Source organism: Accipiter gentilis, chromosome 10 (genome assembly GCF_929443795.1).
Source record: "Accipiter gentilis chromosome 10, bAccGen1.1, whole genome shotgun sequence".
NCBI classification, from domain to species: domain Eukaryota; kingdom Metazoa; phylum Chordata; class Aves; order Accipitriformes; family Accipitridae; genus Astur; species Astur gentilis.
This window is the reverse complement of record NC_064889.1, coordinates 24503694-24520117: the sequence shown is the minus strand read 5'-3', so window position 1 is coordinate 24520117 and position 16424 is coordinate 24503694. Positions and strand designations below refer to the sequence as shown.

At 39.5% G+C, this 16424-nt stretch overlaps 1 protein-coding gene across 6 annotated transcripts in view; it reads right to left on the bottom strand.

Annotated features, from left to right (window-relative positions):
* MAP2K5 (mitogen-activated protein kinase kinase 5) overlaps window positions 1-16424 on the bottom strand; it is a 141434-nt gene that overhangs the window by 76031 nt on the left and 48979 nt on the right. For 5 of the 6 annotated variants that reach the window (XR_007507480.1, XM_049812260.1, XM_049812261.1 and 2 more), the window contains 4 exons: window positions 13125-13193; window positions 12949-13030; window positions 8865-8926; window positions 2510-2558 (listed from right to left, as the gene is read on the bottom strand). Coding sequence is in view for 5 of the 6 variants with exons in the window: in XM_049812260.1 (XP_049668217.1) it covers window positions 2510-2558; window positions 8865-8926; window positions 12949-13030; window positions 13125-13193 (262 nt within the window). In the remaining variant the exon portion in view is untranslated. The remainder of the gene's footprint in view (window positions 1-2509; window positions 2559-8864; window positions 8927-12948; window positions 13031-13124; window positions 13194-16424) is intronic. The other variant, XM_049812262.1, reaches the window with a different exon arrangement.

Here is a 16424-nt window from a genome sequence, read left to right as displayed (position 1 = left end):
GGTGCTGCACTGCCTTACACAGCTTCTTCACAATGATTGCTTCTCCACCTTCGTTATCACCATGGTGGAAATTCTTGACTTCTTAGCCTATGTGAGCTTCCTGCATGGTCTGCTTTACATGTGACAGCAAAGTAGTCAGGGTTAAATTTTCTTTCATTTACCTCTGCTGCATTAAAACCAGTAGACAGCTGAAGGAGATAACTTTGAGAAATAGGCATCCTCCTTGCATTGTATTCTCTGTACCCATTTTTAAGTACACACATGTTCTGCATCTTAAAAATGGATAGAGTAATACTGAAATCCAATCCCTTGAGGAAACTCTCCTGGATGCTGGAATGCTAGTTATCCCCTCCATGGTGTTTTGCAGTGCTGTTCTCACCTTGGTCAATCCAGCAACAGACCAAGGCCAGAAAATTGGAAGTGTGATGAAAAATCAGTTTCTGTGCCTTTCTTTAGACCATAGCAAGGACCATACATAATTCATCAAAAACTCAGAGCTACTCTTCAATCAAGGCAATGAAACCCATGCAGAAGGAGAGATTGTGTTTTAGTGTCAAAGCAAAAATCAGACCCAGGTTCTAAATTTACAGCAACAGCAGAATAAAATGTTACAGTTATTGTATTTATGCCTGACCACATTGCTCTCTCCAAATCACATTCAGTAGGCAGCCAGAATCTTCAATGAAAAAATTAAAAATGAAAAAAAATTTCCAATCTGCTTTTTTCTTCTTGGGTGTAATAACATGGCGGCAAGAACTGTGTAGCCTATTCAGAGTGATACCCAGCCACGGATGTTCCAGCTATCTTTTCTTTTACATTTATTCTGTCAATCGCTGTGGCAGCTCTGGCATCTAAACTGTTCAACCTTCTGCTGCGAGTGGATGGAGCTGATAAATCTCTGCATCTGGCAACATTCAGGCTGGTAGGTGAACTGTTTAAACCATCACCAGAAATGAAGCCTCCTTGGTAACCTGTGTCTGCACCAAGTTGGTCATGGACTCTTGGTTATTTTTGTTCTTTTAATCCAGCGACAGCCTAGGGTCAAATACACCAGCAGCCTTAGCATTTCACTCACCTTCTAATCGGGGGTAACAAAGCCAGGTCGTCTCTTGATCTCTACTCACTCTTCTGGCCACAGACCTCTTTCTCCCACCCAGGAAACAGCCTGTGCTCTCACATCAGAGCCATCTCCCAGGAGGGAGATGCTGTGAGACCGAGGAAGAATTGAACCCGATGTCCTGTTGCACAGCTGCTCGCTGGGCCATTACATAAAGAAAAGATCAATCTTCTCCTCCACTACAAACAAACTCCACAAAAGCCTAAGGACAGTCTGAGCCTAAGCTTTAAGGAGGGGCAGGACCTCAATACGTACTGGCAATTAGTGTTTCCTATTAGCTTGTTCTCCCCACTCAGTGCACAGATTTCTGGATAACTCTCCAGAGGTGCCTGACTCTTTGCACTGATCGCATCAGGACCCTGGGTGCCTAACCCAGGCACTGCTCATCACCTTGCCAGATCCTAGCACCTACTTCTCAGACACTCCAAAACTAGGCACGCCAGAAGAAATGGTCTTACCTACTTGGTTTGCAACTTAAAATTTTCTACGTGTCTCTCTACACTTCTCTTTCAATCACAAATGATGTCGGTTACTGCACGCTCCAACTGTGCACACGGGCTGAGTGAGCAGATGGGTTAAATTAAACAGTATTGTTAGCAACATTAGGAACAAGAGCAGTTACTTTCAGACACTTTAGAAACATTATAAATGTAATGAGTTTCTCTCTCTCTTTTTTTTTTTCTGGAAGGGGGGATGGTGGTGTAGGGGGAAAGGCTTCTTTGTTCTTTAAAGAGCATTTTCCACTGTTTCCAGAATTGACATTGGTTTTGAAAGTTCTAGTATATCTGAATTAACTTACCACAATAGATAAATTTTTAACAAAATGTAACAACACTAAAAAGCAAGAAATAAATGAGAAGTTTATAAAAATACAGATTAGCTCCAGGAAGGAGAATGAACAGCAAAACCCAAAAATGGCTTATGTCCAAGCAGGTTTAAAGTTTCTTTAATTATTCATGACCATGTTAGAGGACAGCAGGCCACAATTTTAGAGATCTGAGACTCTAGCAACGCTTGTGGCTGTTACGTGAGATTCCTGAAGTACATAAGAAAATTCAATATCAATCTTCTATTTTCAATACTAGTCAAACATCTGATTTTCCTTGCTGATTTTTCCACTGGGCACCTGTTTGTAACCCTAAGCATCTAAATCTCTATAAAATTCTTTCCTCTCTTTAGTCTTTTTCTTTGTAGGGGAGGAGGGAGGGCAATAAAAGAAAACAGCAGTAAAAAATATTTTATCAGAAAATCTGCAAGACTAATGAGTAACATTCATTCTGCATTACTCCACTGGAATCAAACCAGATGCTAGTATGGTCTACTGTCTCTGTAGAAAGTGTTGTTAAAATAATATGGTATTTCACTGGAAAACAGAAAACATCTGTTACTCACCTCTATGTAAAATCTTTAGACTCCATAAATAGGTAAGGCCCTTCACAACCTGAATGTAAAAGAAAAAGTGACAACACATATTAAAAATTCCTGGTAGGAAACACTACACATCTCAGCTGGTACGAGTCATTAAAGACACGAGTTCCAATGAAAAACAGAGCCAGGACCATGAAAAGGGGAGACAAAGCATCCCTTCCAAAGGACTGCAGGACCCAGATGAACTGCTGCTGCAAGCCTGCTGCGGACTACACAGCAACAGGTTCTTTAAAAACACACAAATAACCTTCTTCCCAGGATCTGTAATTTGAAGTTAGTTGAGTTTATACTGAATCCCTATAAGCATTTCAATGTATTTTTAATACATCTCTCTTTGCTGGGGTGTTAAAAATCATGAAAGACAAAGTGTGTAATGATTTGTCTTTTTGCAACAGAAGAAACCCAGTGAAATTAAAGGCCAGAAAATAACAAAATCTCTAACAGCCTCTTCCACTTCACCCTCCCTTTCCCTTTCGTGCATCTGTACTTTTTCCTCCTTTACTTCCCAGGCTTTTACTCAATGTAAATGCTTAACGTTTCTTCTTGAACTGTGTAAATTGTCTCATTCTTCATATTACTCATCCTGGACCAAACACAAATCTTACTGTATCCCATAGCCCCAGAAAATACAATTGGGACCCTAAAAGATAAGAATTGGGGCAAGACTTTGGCCTGCTATTCCAGAATTTGCTCCTTCTACTACCTAAACTGTTAAAACCAAACTCAAAAACCTGTTACTCCAGTACTAGATTGGAGTGCCTTATGTACGAGATGCATTTTAATGAAAATTTGTAGGACATGCGTTTGTAGTATGAATGCAGGAGAGTATTTCCCAAAACAGCAACCCATGACACTTCATTACACAGAATACATACATACGGCTCTTTCAGAACCAACAAATCATCACTGGATCCAGCTGCCACTCTATTTATTTTCTATATACAGTATGATAGTAACAGCTCAAAATTAAACAAGCTGTTCAGTCAACTCCCTGAGAGCAGTTGGGTGTTACAAGTATCCTCTCTGCAAGTTTTGTTTCTCAGAAGTAATTAAAACCCCGATACTTCTTGCATTTTTAACATTGAAATTTTTCCCCTAGATTTACTACTTTTACAAGCCCAGAGGACTAACAAGATTCAACAAGCATACTTCTACTACTGCTTACTTTTTACCCAAACCATCCCTGCTGTCTCAGCCAGCTTTTTTAATAGAGCAAATCTTTTTTATAAAGCTTCCATCTACGAGATGACATTTCATTCATTTTCCTGAGACACTCTCTTTGTGCATCTCCAGAACAATAAAGCATTTCTGACATTTGTAAAGTTGTATGAGTTTTTCAGACAAAACAATTACATTCTTTTCATTGTCCAAGTAGACGGAAATGAAATTACTTCTGTTACAGTGATCAAGCAGGAGTGCTAAAAATATTATCCAGTGTGAAAAGCAGATAGCATATTAATTTTCAGCCTTCCTATTGGATTAGACTCTTTTTAAAATTTATTCTGTAACCAAAAACAATATCAGTGGAATGTGAATCTCTTGTAAAGCAAATAATGATTTCGGATCCCTAGTAAATTGCTCTAGGTAGCAATTCCTCAGCGTTAAACTCACACTCCATACCCAACTATCTCACGGCCTCATGGTAATTACCTGTAACAAAAGGCCTTAGTCAAATTCTGCATGCCCAGAGGTGTGGCCTTGTTCACATTAGCCTTTCAAAAAAGCAAAACAGAAGAATTCTACTTGCACGGCATTTTGACATAAGAAGAAGAAGAAGAAAAAAAAAAAAGTATTTCTGCAAAAATAAAGAGGGTGCAACATTTTGGGCTTCCTCCAATGGTGAAAGTGATTTTAAGCATAGTAAGCTTCTTTGATTATTAAACATATATTTAGACTACTTAAAATCTTTAAAACCATTATAAAATTATTTTGTTTATTTTAAAGCATGTATTCATAGAAAAAAGGAAACATTTCCTATGGAAAAAAATTAACAGCTGTAAGTTATTAAACATCTTTATTATGGAACGTGTGCTGAATAAGCAGTTATAAAAGACACAGTATTAAACAAACTCTCACATTCAGATTCTCTCAGCATCAGTATACAAAGGAATGAAAAGAGTTTCTCCCTTTATTCTGGGCTGCAAATATGCACACAGGAGCCCCCCAGATGGACTAACCTGGTGTAAAGTACTGTTATTCACTTAACTTACATTTGCCTATTAGGGAAGAACTCTTTAAGTATTAAATATTATTCTAAAATGGTGCTGGAAGAGAGTATCTTTTGATTGAACATCTAGCAGGAATTATTGGTATTCAGTAAAGTAGGTTTTGCAACAATGACTTGACAAAGCCTTGACACAAAAAGTACTTCTACTTGCTGTCAATCACTCACTCTCTTGACAGTTCAAGTGCACATCCTTTCAGGGAGAACTTCAATCAACATTAGCACTCAAAATACAGTGCACAATGTCACTGCTTCAGAAATTGAAGTGAAAATAAATGTGTGAAGTGGCAAGCAAAGGTAGAACAGATTTTACATCAGCAGACCCAAGTAAGTACACATCATGTACTAAGGAGCGACCACAACATCACTTTGGGGTTTCCAAGATACACTTTTACTTTCAAAAAAACCACACTAGCCCTTCGCACAAATAAAGAACACAAAGAAGAAACGAGATTTCCCCTTCTCATTGACACTGTCTCATATATGCAACCAGGAAGAATTTTATGATGAAGTCAGAGATCCCTCCAGTTTCTCGGGGACCCAAGTCTCAGCAGACTCTACCTCTCTTACCACTATATCCCGCCCCTGAAAAAACAGTCCTTCTCCCCAAGCCCTGGAAAATGCTTTCCTCCTTTAAGGATTTATTTTCAATGCCTTGCTTTATTTTCAGCATTCCACCTTTCAGCCTCAACCCCCCACCTTCACCCTTTACTCCTTAAAAAAATAACCAAGAGAGCACTCGGCAATACATTCCTGCTATTTCAGCTTGAAAGCTGATTGTCCATCACAATTAATGGTGATTGCTTCTTCAACGGGAAATGGATAACAATAATGCAAAGGAACGCCATGGTCTACAGACTACATATATGCTACATGGCTCTGGGATCTCCAGTCTACTTCTCAGCAGGTAGGGGTTCACATCAGAAAACACACAGTGACTGTTGCTGTCATCAGAAAATGTTCGATTGTCTCAGCAGACAAAACTATCCTCTGGTTCCTGCCAAATCATGAGAAAGTCTGGTTGGGGTAGGCAAGCATACGAGAAAGCAAGTACCGTTCATTCCCATTAAGCAGTGCATCGCAGGTACCTGGTAAGTACTGATACCAGTATTTCAAGGAAATGAGTAGCAACATCGTCCTATCCTTTTGGCTACAGAAAGTCAGGGTTGTCAAGAAAGGGATGTCTCTCAGGTAGTTCAGCCCCAGCCTGTGAAGGTCAAAGAGTGCAAGGAAATGACCTTGAGTACAACTCAGTGTTTAATTGAGCAAGTGGAGCGCAGGGGCAATGTGCTCCCTTTGCCATGTCATGTGGAGCAGACACAGATCTTGTTCCAGATCAGCTGGAATTTCCTGCGCCTTTTGTGCTTGTGAGTAGGACAATCGTTTTTAAGAGCTGTCAGTCCACCACTTTTCATGACAATTAAATCTGTATAACAAGAAAGGAAGCAAGAAAATCATCAAGTCGGAGCAAAAGGAATGCTGGTATGCTGCTAAATGTCTATATGTGCCTGCATCATTTTCCTCTGGAAATGGTTTCACTTTAAAAATTCTACAAATATAACAAAAGGGTATTCTAATTAACAGATGTGCAGGTCACACATATTATTAAGCAGCTTCAATAAACTAATGCATTGTACGTGTCTCCAGAGAATAAAAGACAAATGACTGTGTACATGGTGCAAGGAAGGTAGAAAGAAAACACACAGACTGGAAAAAGAGAGACTATGGAAGCTCCAGATTTTGTCCCCAGAATCCATCCATGCGAGCTCCAGCTTTTGTTTGACATTCTCCTCCTCATCAGCACACGAACAGAAATCCTCCAGGCTTTGGGTAATCTTCCCAAGCTGTTCGGGGTGGGGATTATGGTGTCTATGTACAGCACTTGGCAAAAAGGTGCCCCAACCCACACAACAGGCTGCTGGGCTCTACTGAAATGTCAGACACCAAGATGCAGGGTAGCCATTTGTGAAGACTTAAAGGAGCCATTCCTTCTGCTACTGATAAATTCTAGAGAAAACAAAGGCTTTCACTGCCTCCTTCCAACAAGTCTACTATGCCAACTGAGCAAAAAATCAGCACCAGAGCAGAGGAAGCTGCCAGTGCTGGTTCAGCCTCAGTGCACACCTTCTGTTACGGAGAAGCAGGAGAAAGGGGCGAGTTCCTTCTCTGAAGGCACCCGCTCCTTTGTTCACCTCTTTACTGACCCCCTGCACTGCAGTGGGCACAGTACAGGTTGCTAAAGCAGCAAATAAAATAACTAGAAAAAGTCAAGTATCAGCTCACTGTCCATGTCAGGGAATCATGCTCACTAACTAACAGATTTGTAAAGACATGACCCTGCAGGTGAACAAAAAAATATATATATCAAGACATAAAAGATGGGGCTGAAGCACTACCGTTATGGATAAGTGAAAAATTGGAAGCAAACATCTGCAGAATACCAAGCCAGGCAGGCTGGGGAGGATGGGGGCACAGGAAAAACAAAAGTAAGGAAGGAAATGATAAGGTAAGTTAGTGTGGATGTATTAAGTACACAACATCAAGTAACATAAGGAAAAAGAGAAGGAACAAGCAGCTGAAGAAACACTTGAAGGCCCATCCCAGTATTATTACACTATACACATGCTACTTAGCGTCAGGAATATGAGGACACTGTGAGCAACTTATCATTCATTGCTCCATAGGGAAGAAGAGATGAAACGTTTTTACTCTGAACTAAAGGTGAAAAGCATTCAAATTCCATAAGAAACTGCTAGGCTATATAATGAGCAGATTTGAAGCTACTTAGAGGAAACAGCATCAGAGAAGGATGTTCATCACCCTGGGCAGGCCACACAAATTAAGAGAAAGTAGAGCTGTGAATTACAATGAACAGAGACTAAATAGCTGCCTGTGTTGGATTAAAGGATTTAAATTGTCAGCTTGATGTATAATGAATGTGAAAACCCAGCACTTAATTAAATGGCACATGATAGAATAACTTTGTTATGCTTTAAACTGCTTAAGTTATCAAAGTATTCCTTATATTTAGCAATTGTTTAGCAGTATCTCTCTCCCTTGTGAGATCCACTAAGACATTGGTCATTTACCCTGTGTTCAACTGTGGCAAAATATGGAACTTTTTTTTTTTTCTCCTGTAATTTGAGTTTTCAACCATGGCTAGCGAATCTCTAGCAACAGACACTAAATGCTGCTGAGACACAATGATGGGCCACCAGGTGCTCTAAGGATCCCACTATCAACACCCTGCTACCAAACTGCGTAGACACTGGGGACTGGTAGCTCTTCCCAGATCACAGACCATCTCCCTGCTCATCATCCCTAGAATGACTATTAGCTCTTCAACCATGACTGCTCACGTGTGAAGGGTCCCAGCACAGGGGTGAGAGAGCAGCCTGTCCCCAGGCAGCCTTTGTCAGGCCTGGCTTGTGCCAAATAAAAACTTCAGCCTCCTCCTCATCTGCCTTAAGGAGTACATCTGCCACAGGGGAAGACAGCAAATGTGTTCTGCCACTGCATTTTGATAACAGGAACTGACTTAATTTTACAACCTGGGAAGCAAATCTAATTGAGTTACTTTGTACAGAATAAGGACAGTTAGAACGGAAATTACACACTAGAATCAGCAGAAGCAACAAACAAGGGATCACCGTGAGGGCTAAGACAGGGCTTCTGAATCACTTTTTAAAGGAACCATATAGCACAGAAGGACTTAAAGGCTAAATAAAGGTGATTAAGAGGACTGCTCCATCCTATGCAGGCTGCTAACAAAGAAACGTGACCACACAGTTCTGCAGCAAATTCATGATTTTTTTTTTTCTTATCCTATTCATCACATCCTTTTACATTTCTTGAGCCTCTGGCAACTCATGTGTTGGTCATTCAAAAGGAAGACTTCCTTAACCGCGGTGTCCTTGTGCATACAGAATGGTTAGGAAGAGCACAAGATAGGAAGGATCCTCCTTTTTACACAGACACAATGAGGACACAGATCCTGGAGATGACTCAGTATCCCAAAGAGCCATGTGCACACCCAAATCAGATGTGTTACATGCACAATCAAAAACTGAAAGACAAAAAGAAAAAAGTACTTACAGCTACTGCTATTCTTCCAAGTACATGTTCTGGAATTTTTCTATAAACATCCAAAGAACCCCCTGCAGGAACAAACAAAACGTGTTTAGGTAATACAAAATGAAATACTGCCCTAGATTTGAAGTCACAAGGGTTTTCTAGGCCTTGGTTATTAATAAAAACACCATCAATGATATAACAATAACTGTGTCAGAAATAACTGACCTTAAAAATCTGCCAAACTCTGAATAAACACATGAAATAGGACTCAGATCTCTTTTTACCCACATTACTTATTTTTGCTTGCAGCATTAATACTAGAACTCCTTTTAGAAAACTTGCCAGTCACAGGACAAAATATTGAAATTGGAGAACTCAAAACCACCAGGCTTGGCATAACGTCTTGGGAATCACAAAGTCATCCCAAAAAGCAACACCGGACTTCCAAGTCCAAAGTATCCTAACCCTTGTCCCCAAAACCCGGTGCTAACATTACATAGTATCTGATATAATGCTTAGATACGTGCTTAAAGCTGTTTCCTCCTGATGATCAAACCAGTGAAAGTTTGGTACAGCGTTGCAGTCTGTGTCCACACTGACGTCTGAAAATGAAAGATAAGGAGCTCCTGGGGAAGCAGGTAAGTTTTGCCAGTGAACTCCAGTATGGGACACAACTCGCTACCTATCTGGCACAACCCTGTCCAACCAGCATCACACATTCATGGGGAAAGCGAGAAGCCGAAGTCCCTCTAATGGTCCTATAGACATTCCCAAGGGACTGGGAAGGATTGTTTCCCTTATCTTTCACACAGGAGATTTATGATCTACGCAGTGTTCAAAATGTCCCTGGGGCAAAATACAAATTCTTGGGCAAGAAAGTAAATTTAAAATTTAAAATTAAAACCACTGAAGTAGAATAGCAAAAAAAAAAAAAAAAAAAAAAAAAAAACCAAAAAAAACCCAAGTAGATCACAGGCACAGCATATTATACTTGCAAGAGCATGTTGTCTTAATTCAAGGCTTGAGGTTCTCAGAAGTGCTCAGCGCTGACCTAACTCTGCTCTCACTGTAACATATGGATTTTACTGATGACACCACTGGGAAAAGTTAGGCCAATAGTCAGCAGTTAAGAAAACTACACCTTTTACTTTGCTTATGGTTCAGTTTTTAAAAGTAAAAGCCATTCATTCTGAAATGCTGCAATCCAAAGTCGTCACAAGGTCCTTACTCCAGTCTTCAGCGTTAATTATACAATAGTTCTTATTTATACTATACTTCATGTTCTAATGATTAGGGTTTTGTGGTGGTGGTTCTTGTTTTTCCTCCCCTCATTTTCCTCATCCTCGCTACTGTCAGGAATCATAGAATGGATACAGTATGTGTTTGTCTTCACTAACGTTGCGCTCTGGTTCCAGATCATTGAAACTACTATTCGTTCATCAAGTTTAATCTTTCAACTTCTATTGTCCACATTGCTTGTGGATTATAATGAAACTCAGTTTTAAAAGTAAATGCAAGTACTATCTAATAGAAACAAAAGGATGTAGCATCACAGATACCTACTGTTCATTACAAAAGCCAACCAGAAAGCAATCATATGGCAGGCGGTTCCTGTTAATGCTTATAACATATCCTTGAATTTTGGACAAAAGAAGACCTATTTTTATACACCAAACTGCTAAGTCTTGCTATTACAAACGGCACTAAAGGTAGTGCTGTTTGAAAAATGAAAGAAAGTATCTTTTTGCAAACAATCAGGGAAATCTGCCATTATTCTATGGAGAAGAAGTTCTGTAGTGGACAACATTTCTAAATCCAAATATATAATGTTAGCACCCAAATCTATGTATAGACATCTAGGTACAGTCTGATAACCTGCACCTCTCACTGCTTTTAAAGGGAATTTAGCTGGTGTTCAGCAGTTTCAAGAAAAAGAGGCAACAACATAAGTAAAAGGCAATAGTACATTTCACCGCCTTTATTTGCAAGAACATCACCTTTACTATAAATATAAAAGGACAAAGATCAGAAAGCATCATTTCACATCTCTGTTGCTCTTTAAGATCACCTGGCAGGTGGGGAGATGATCCAGGTCAGTTCAACCTCAGTTTTTTGATATTTGCAGACTTGGAGTTATTTGGCTTTTTCCTGCTTGCAAGTACCAGGTAAGAACCAATACGGTACTATATGTGCACCTTTTCCCTATATGTACTCCTAAGTCATGAGTATCCCAAAAGACGCAGCTCCACCTGTATCTAGGTAATTCATAAAGGAAATACCCATGTTTTGTAATAGGGTACAGGATACAACTGGGCAAACAGAGTCATGGGATATGGATTCAGGAGATATTACAAACTGGCCTAAGACAGTCAAAAGGGCTAAAAATTTGTCAAGGTTAAATCTGTTCATCTGCAGGATAAGAAAGTATTTTTTCTTATCTTTACCTGCATCTTTACACATCACAATTAAAGGTTTTGGGGAAAAAAATGGCAATGTCCCTTTATTTGCATTTTGTTCTTCCTTTAAATGATTGCTGTTGCTTTCTGCCAGAAGGAGCGCACAACATGAGGCAGACCAGAGGTCATCTCCAGTATAATTCCAAGTAATTTGTGCATGGTCAGTAAACACCATCATTGTGCAACATCATGAGGGATGCATACCCTAAAGGCTTAAGTATTTTCAAACAAGAATTCACAACTGCAAGCATTTATGCCCACCATTTTTAAAAATATCTGATTTAGTAGGAGCATACATACTCCAAGGCAGATGCATGTTTTGGCATGAGCAAATGCTTCCTTACTGCATGTCACTACTGCTTAACACAGGCTTGCAAGTCCCAGTGCAACTGCAAGGACAGAACAGAGAATGGCTAATAGTCACACAGCATGAGAACAGCAAAGAATTTAATTTGTGGGCGTGGTTGAAAAAATGCAATACTTTTCCATCAAATACGGAAAATCTGAGAGAATACTCATACTTGGAAATGGGGCACAGTGATCACTGGGACAGAGGTAGTAAGTGTAAAAAGAGAGAAATAACAGTAATAACAGAACATTTTAACAGGGAGAAAATAAAATACACCATAAAACCCTGAAGGGCTTTATTCGTGGTCCCTATCAGAAAGAAAGAAGCTACTCAGTGATGCTTAATGGTACACATTTGGCTTTGGAAATTTCTCCTGCCAGAAAGCCTTCCCTCCACAGTAAATTATTTGCAAGATCCTTACTTCTTTATATCCAGTTTAACTGAACCTTTGTGAAAAACCTGGATAGGGCATAAAATGCTGGCTCATAAGAAAATCCTGGAGAGAGTAATAGACTATTGCTTGTAACAGCAACGTGATGTTAAAAGTTGAACACTGTGAAGAGGGTTCTTGCACACAAGACACAAGGGGACTGCATCTGTCGTGAGACACGCTCTCAGAATTGATACACAGAGGGCAGCAATGATTATAAATTGCTGTAATCAGTATACTTTTCCTGCCTTTTCTCCAAGAATGCCACACAGCACAAGATTTCAAAGCAAAGTACTAATACATCTCCATAATGACAGTAGCATCAGATTGTGGGGAAGGGGATATTGTTGGTATGAAGATTCACATTGGGAGAAACAAGAGTACACTCAAAAAGAAACTCAACACAGCTCTGCTAAACAGCTGTGTTAGAAAATAAGTCCTTGTCTTGCAATTAAGAGACGATTTCCACTGAAAACACATAGGACATTGGGTTAATAGATTTCTTTAAAAGAAAATCTGTTTTGGCTATCAAAACAGTAAAAGTGAGGAACAGCTGTTTTGTCAGCGAGGACAGATTGTATGGAAGACTCAAATTTCAAACCACAAATTAAGCTAGCATTTATTTCTGTTCTATTTACATTTTCAATAAAAGTAAGCGAAGATACACTCAGGAACATACAGAATACCATGGAGAATGTAGCACAATCCCAATACTAACCTGCTTTTTTAAAAAACTACCTGCAAAGTTATTAATACTTCACATTTTCAAGTCATACTACTGCATTTTGCTACACTCAGAAAAGCACATCTTAATACGATTTTCTCATTTACATACTTAGCAATCAAAAGCACACTAGATACACAACTCACCATCCATGAACTCTGTACACAATGAAATTCTGTTTTCTACAAAAAATGCACCATAAAATCCTATGATATATGACGAGTCACACTGGAAAAAAGAAAGGAAAAAGAGAAGCCTGTTTTAAAATTTGCTGCAAGAAGATCATGAGCAAGGATAAAGAAAATGAGAAAAATCTATATACCTTATAAAGAATTTCTAACTCTGACATTATCTGCTTCTGGAGTTCCAGTGTTATATCTAAGGGTATGACCTAAATTACAAAAAACAGACATATGATCAGGGTTGACTTAAAAAGTGAATGATTCAAAATAAAAACCTGAAGATACATGTATTAATTATCCTTACACGAGAAAAGGCAAGAGAGGAATAGGTAGAAAATATTTTAATAGAGCAACGAGCAAAGGAAGGAAATGAAAATGGAAGGACAGACTTACTTGCTTTTAACAAGTCACGTGTTACAAGTAAACTAAGTTATACAGCCAATTTTATCCATGAAATGTTATAGGGTTTGTGGTTTCATCATTTGACCAAGAGACGAGTTAGAACTTGAGCGCAAGCCCCACATGTAACGTAGGAGCAGGTGTGGTAGATCTGCAGGTTGGTAAACTCAAGAGTTGCTGCTTATTCACCCAAAGCGCAATCACCTCCCAGCTCCTGCTCGGTACAGCTTCCGCCTCACCTGTCCAGCACCAATTCTTCTCGCTGCAAAGATGTCTGGTGAAAAAGCCTGGAAGGCTGTGACCCCAGCAGGCCTTGCTGAATGTGCCGATGGTAACTCTGAGGGCTAAATAAGTACTGTAGTATTGAAAAGGTCTTTGAATGTCTCAGTGGTGCCCTAAAGGAGTATCTCTTACCACCACCCTTACAGTTTCAGTTTCTTTAATATCTACCCCCTTTTTTATATCAACTCCTAACATTGTACGAAACACGGCAAACTGTTAAATATACAGAAAAAATGCAGATGGTAGCAGATGGTACAGATGCTTAGGTAAGCATCACCAAAGCATTCCTCAAAACAACTACAAACAACCTGACTTTGAGCGCTCAGCAGCTCAAACCAGCCACTCACTGTCATGCTTATCTGCTGCTTCCTTCCCCCATGCCCTCGTTTTTCACCATTTTGAGCCAGGCTGCTAACCAGGACTAAAGTACCAAGTGCTGCAGTGAAGCTGGGGTGCACTGGAGTTATAAGTTTTCAGGATTTTCAAGACAGATCCTCTTAATAAGGGTGCTGGTTCTGACAGAACCAGCATTGGAAGTCAACTTTAACAAAAAATTCTTTGCCACGATTATCTGAAGACTTGCACAGTCAATTATTAAGTACTACTATATAAACCAAAATGGACTCCAAATGCATTTAGCCAGGCTCAGTCTCCTACCACACAATATTTCAGTTTAATACTTTAAGCTAAAAGGGAAACAAAATCTAGTCAATTTGCAGAATTAGCAAAATAGATATTATAGGCTACATATACTGCTGACAAAACAAAATACAGAGAGACCATTTCCAAACACACACATTTTACAGTATCAAAATCTGTCTAAAAGAAAAAACGATAACCTGTTTCTATCAAGAATTTGCTTTAGGGTTATTTATAAAAGCTGTCACTAAACTAAATTGTAAGTGTAATACAGGGCTGCCAAGAAACGTTTAACACACTTGTCTAGATCAATAATCATTTGCCAACAATATTCACTTACATTTTTCCAGCGTGAAAAACTTAAAATAATCTGCTGGAATACCATCAGTTTTACCCACTGAATATTAACAGAATTTAAACTTGTCAACAGTATAAAATAAAAATTTTATCTCACTACATTCTACTTGCAGTCAGAAATTTCCCTGCCTTGTTTACTGTGAAGGCTTCACCGACCTGAACAATGACTAGTTAGCATGATCAGTGTCAAATACATCACTGACATCCAATCAACCAAGACCTGGCATGAAGAAAGGTCTCTGGCTGATTTGCATTAACTATAATTACATACAGACCTTGCATTCTAATAGTGACGATAACCTGGAAAAGCAGAGCTACCCTATTTACAAGTGTTCAGGATACTTTAGGGTAGGGCACGTACAGAAATGTACTGCAACACTATGGCAAGCATATATCATCACAAAATAAATTAGGAGAGACCACTGTCTCACCTTCTCTGCATAACTATTGTACAGAAGTATTTTCTTCCATTTAAACATGTGCGGCTTGTGTGACTTCCAACACAAGAGACACCCATCTGATGTCAAGGTTGAGGAACCTTATGTTAGTTATAGCACTGAAATGTGGGACAGAAAGAGGAAAAAACCCCACTATATAGCACTGCCTTAATCTGCATGGTCATACTCCTTTTGTATCAAATTTCCAAGCCTATTTGGAAAATGAAGTTTGTATGGGTGAAACAACTTTTAAGAATATGTGAGCTGACAGTGTTAAGCATAGGTGTGGACAGTGTTAAAGCAAAAAAAAAAAAAAAAAAAAAAAATCAAACAAAAAAACGTCCTCAAACCCATTTCTACCAAGGAAGAAGCTGTGAATAAGGATTTGGCTGCAACTTCCACTACTTTAATGCAGGTAAGCGAATGAGATGTAACATTAGACAATAACCTTCTCCAAAGCAGCACCTCTGGAAAGAACGTCATAGCAAAAAAATCACTGTTATTTTACCAGAATTATTGAGAGCAGAGAAGCAAAACCCCATTCATCCGGCATAAAATAACATGTGCTGTTTGACACAAGCAGGAGCAGAGTTTCTTAACAAGTTTGCATCAGAAGCTGCAACAAAAGTTCATGGAACAGACGAGCTTGGCAGATTGCCGATGACCAGCGGTCCCCAGCCACCCATGCCTGCCAAGGGGTAACCGAGCCGCAGGGATGAGGATGGACAGGACCGGTCTAGAGATGGGGCCAAGGGTAACCTGGGCTGGGCTGGCTGGGGAAGAGGGGCTGGCAACCAAGCTCCAGTGCCTGCCCTGTCTTCAAAACTAGTTGAAATGGTGCCTCGCAGGTAGAGCTGGAGAAGGGTACTAGACAAGGGGAGCATTTTTTAAAATTTAAATGACATGGTGGTCCTCTGGGATTCAGTGAGGGGCTCTAAGCACTCCCGCACATCTTCCTTACCAAGTTCCCGCCTCAAATACAGCAATCTTGAAATCGCTTAGCATGCTTATAACGTACGTGAACGTACCTAATGTTTCAAGTGAGAAGGGTTAATTTTTAAAAGAGGAATACCTGAGCATATTTCCTCTGCTCTCCACTACACCTCCAGGACAAATAAGGATGAGTTGTCAGGTTAAATACAAGCAGTCAAGTGACTGAATTATAATTTACTCTGTGCTCAATTTAAATTAGTGTGAGGCTATTAAAATATACAGTATAAATACGGCAATTCATCACAAGCTGTCATGGATGACTTCATCTATTTGCTGGAGTGGCATACGTTCCACTAAAGGGAACGAGAGCAAAATCACAGGTCAAATTAAGCT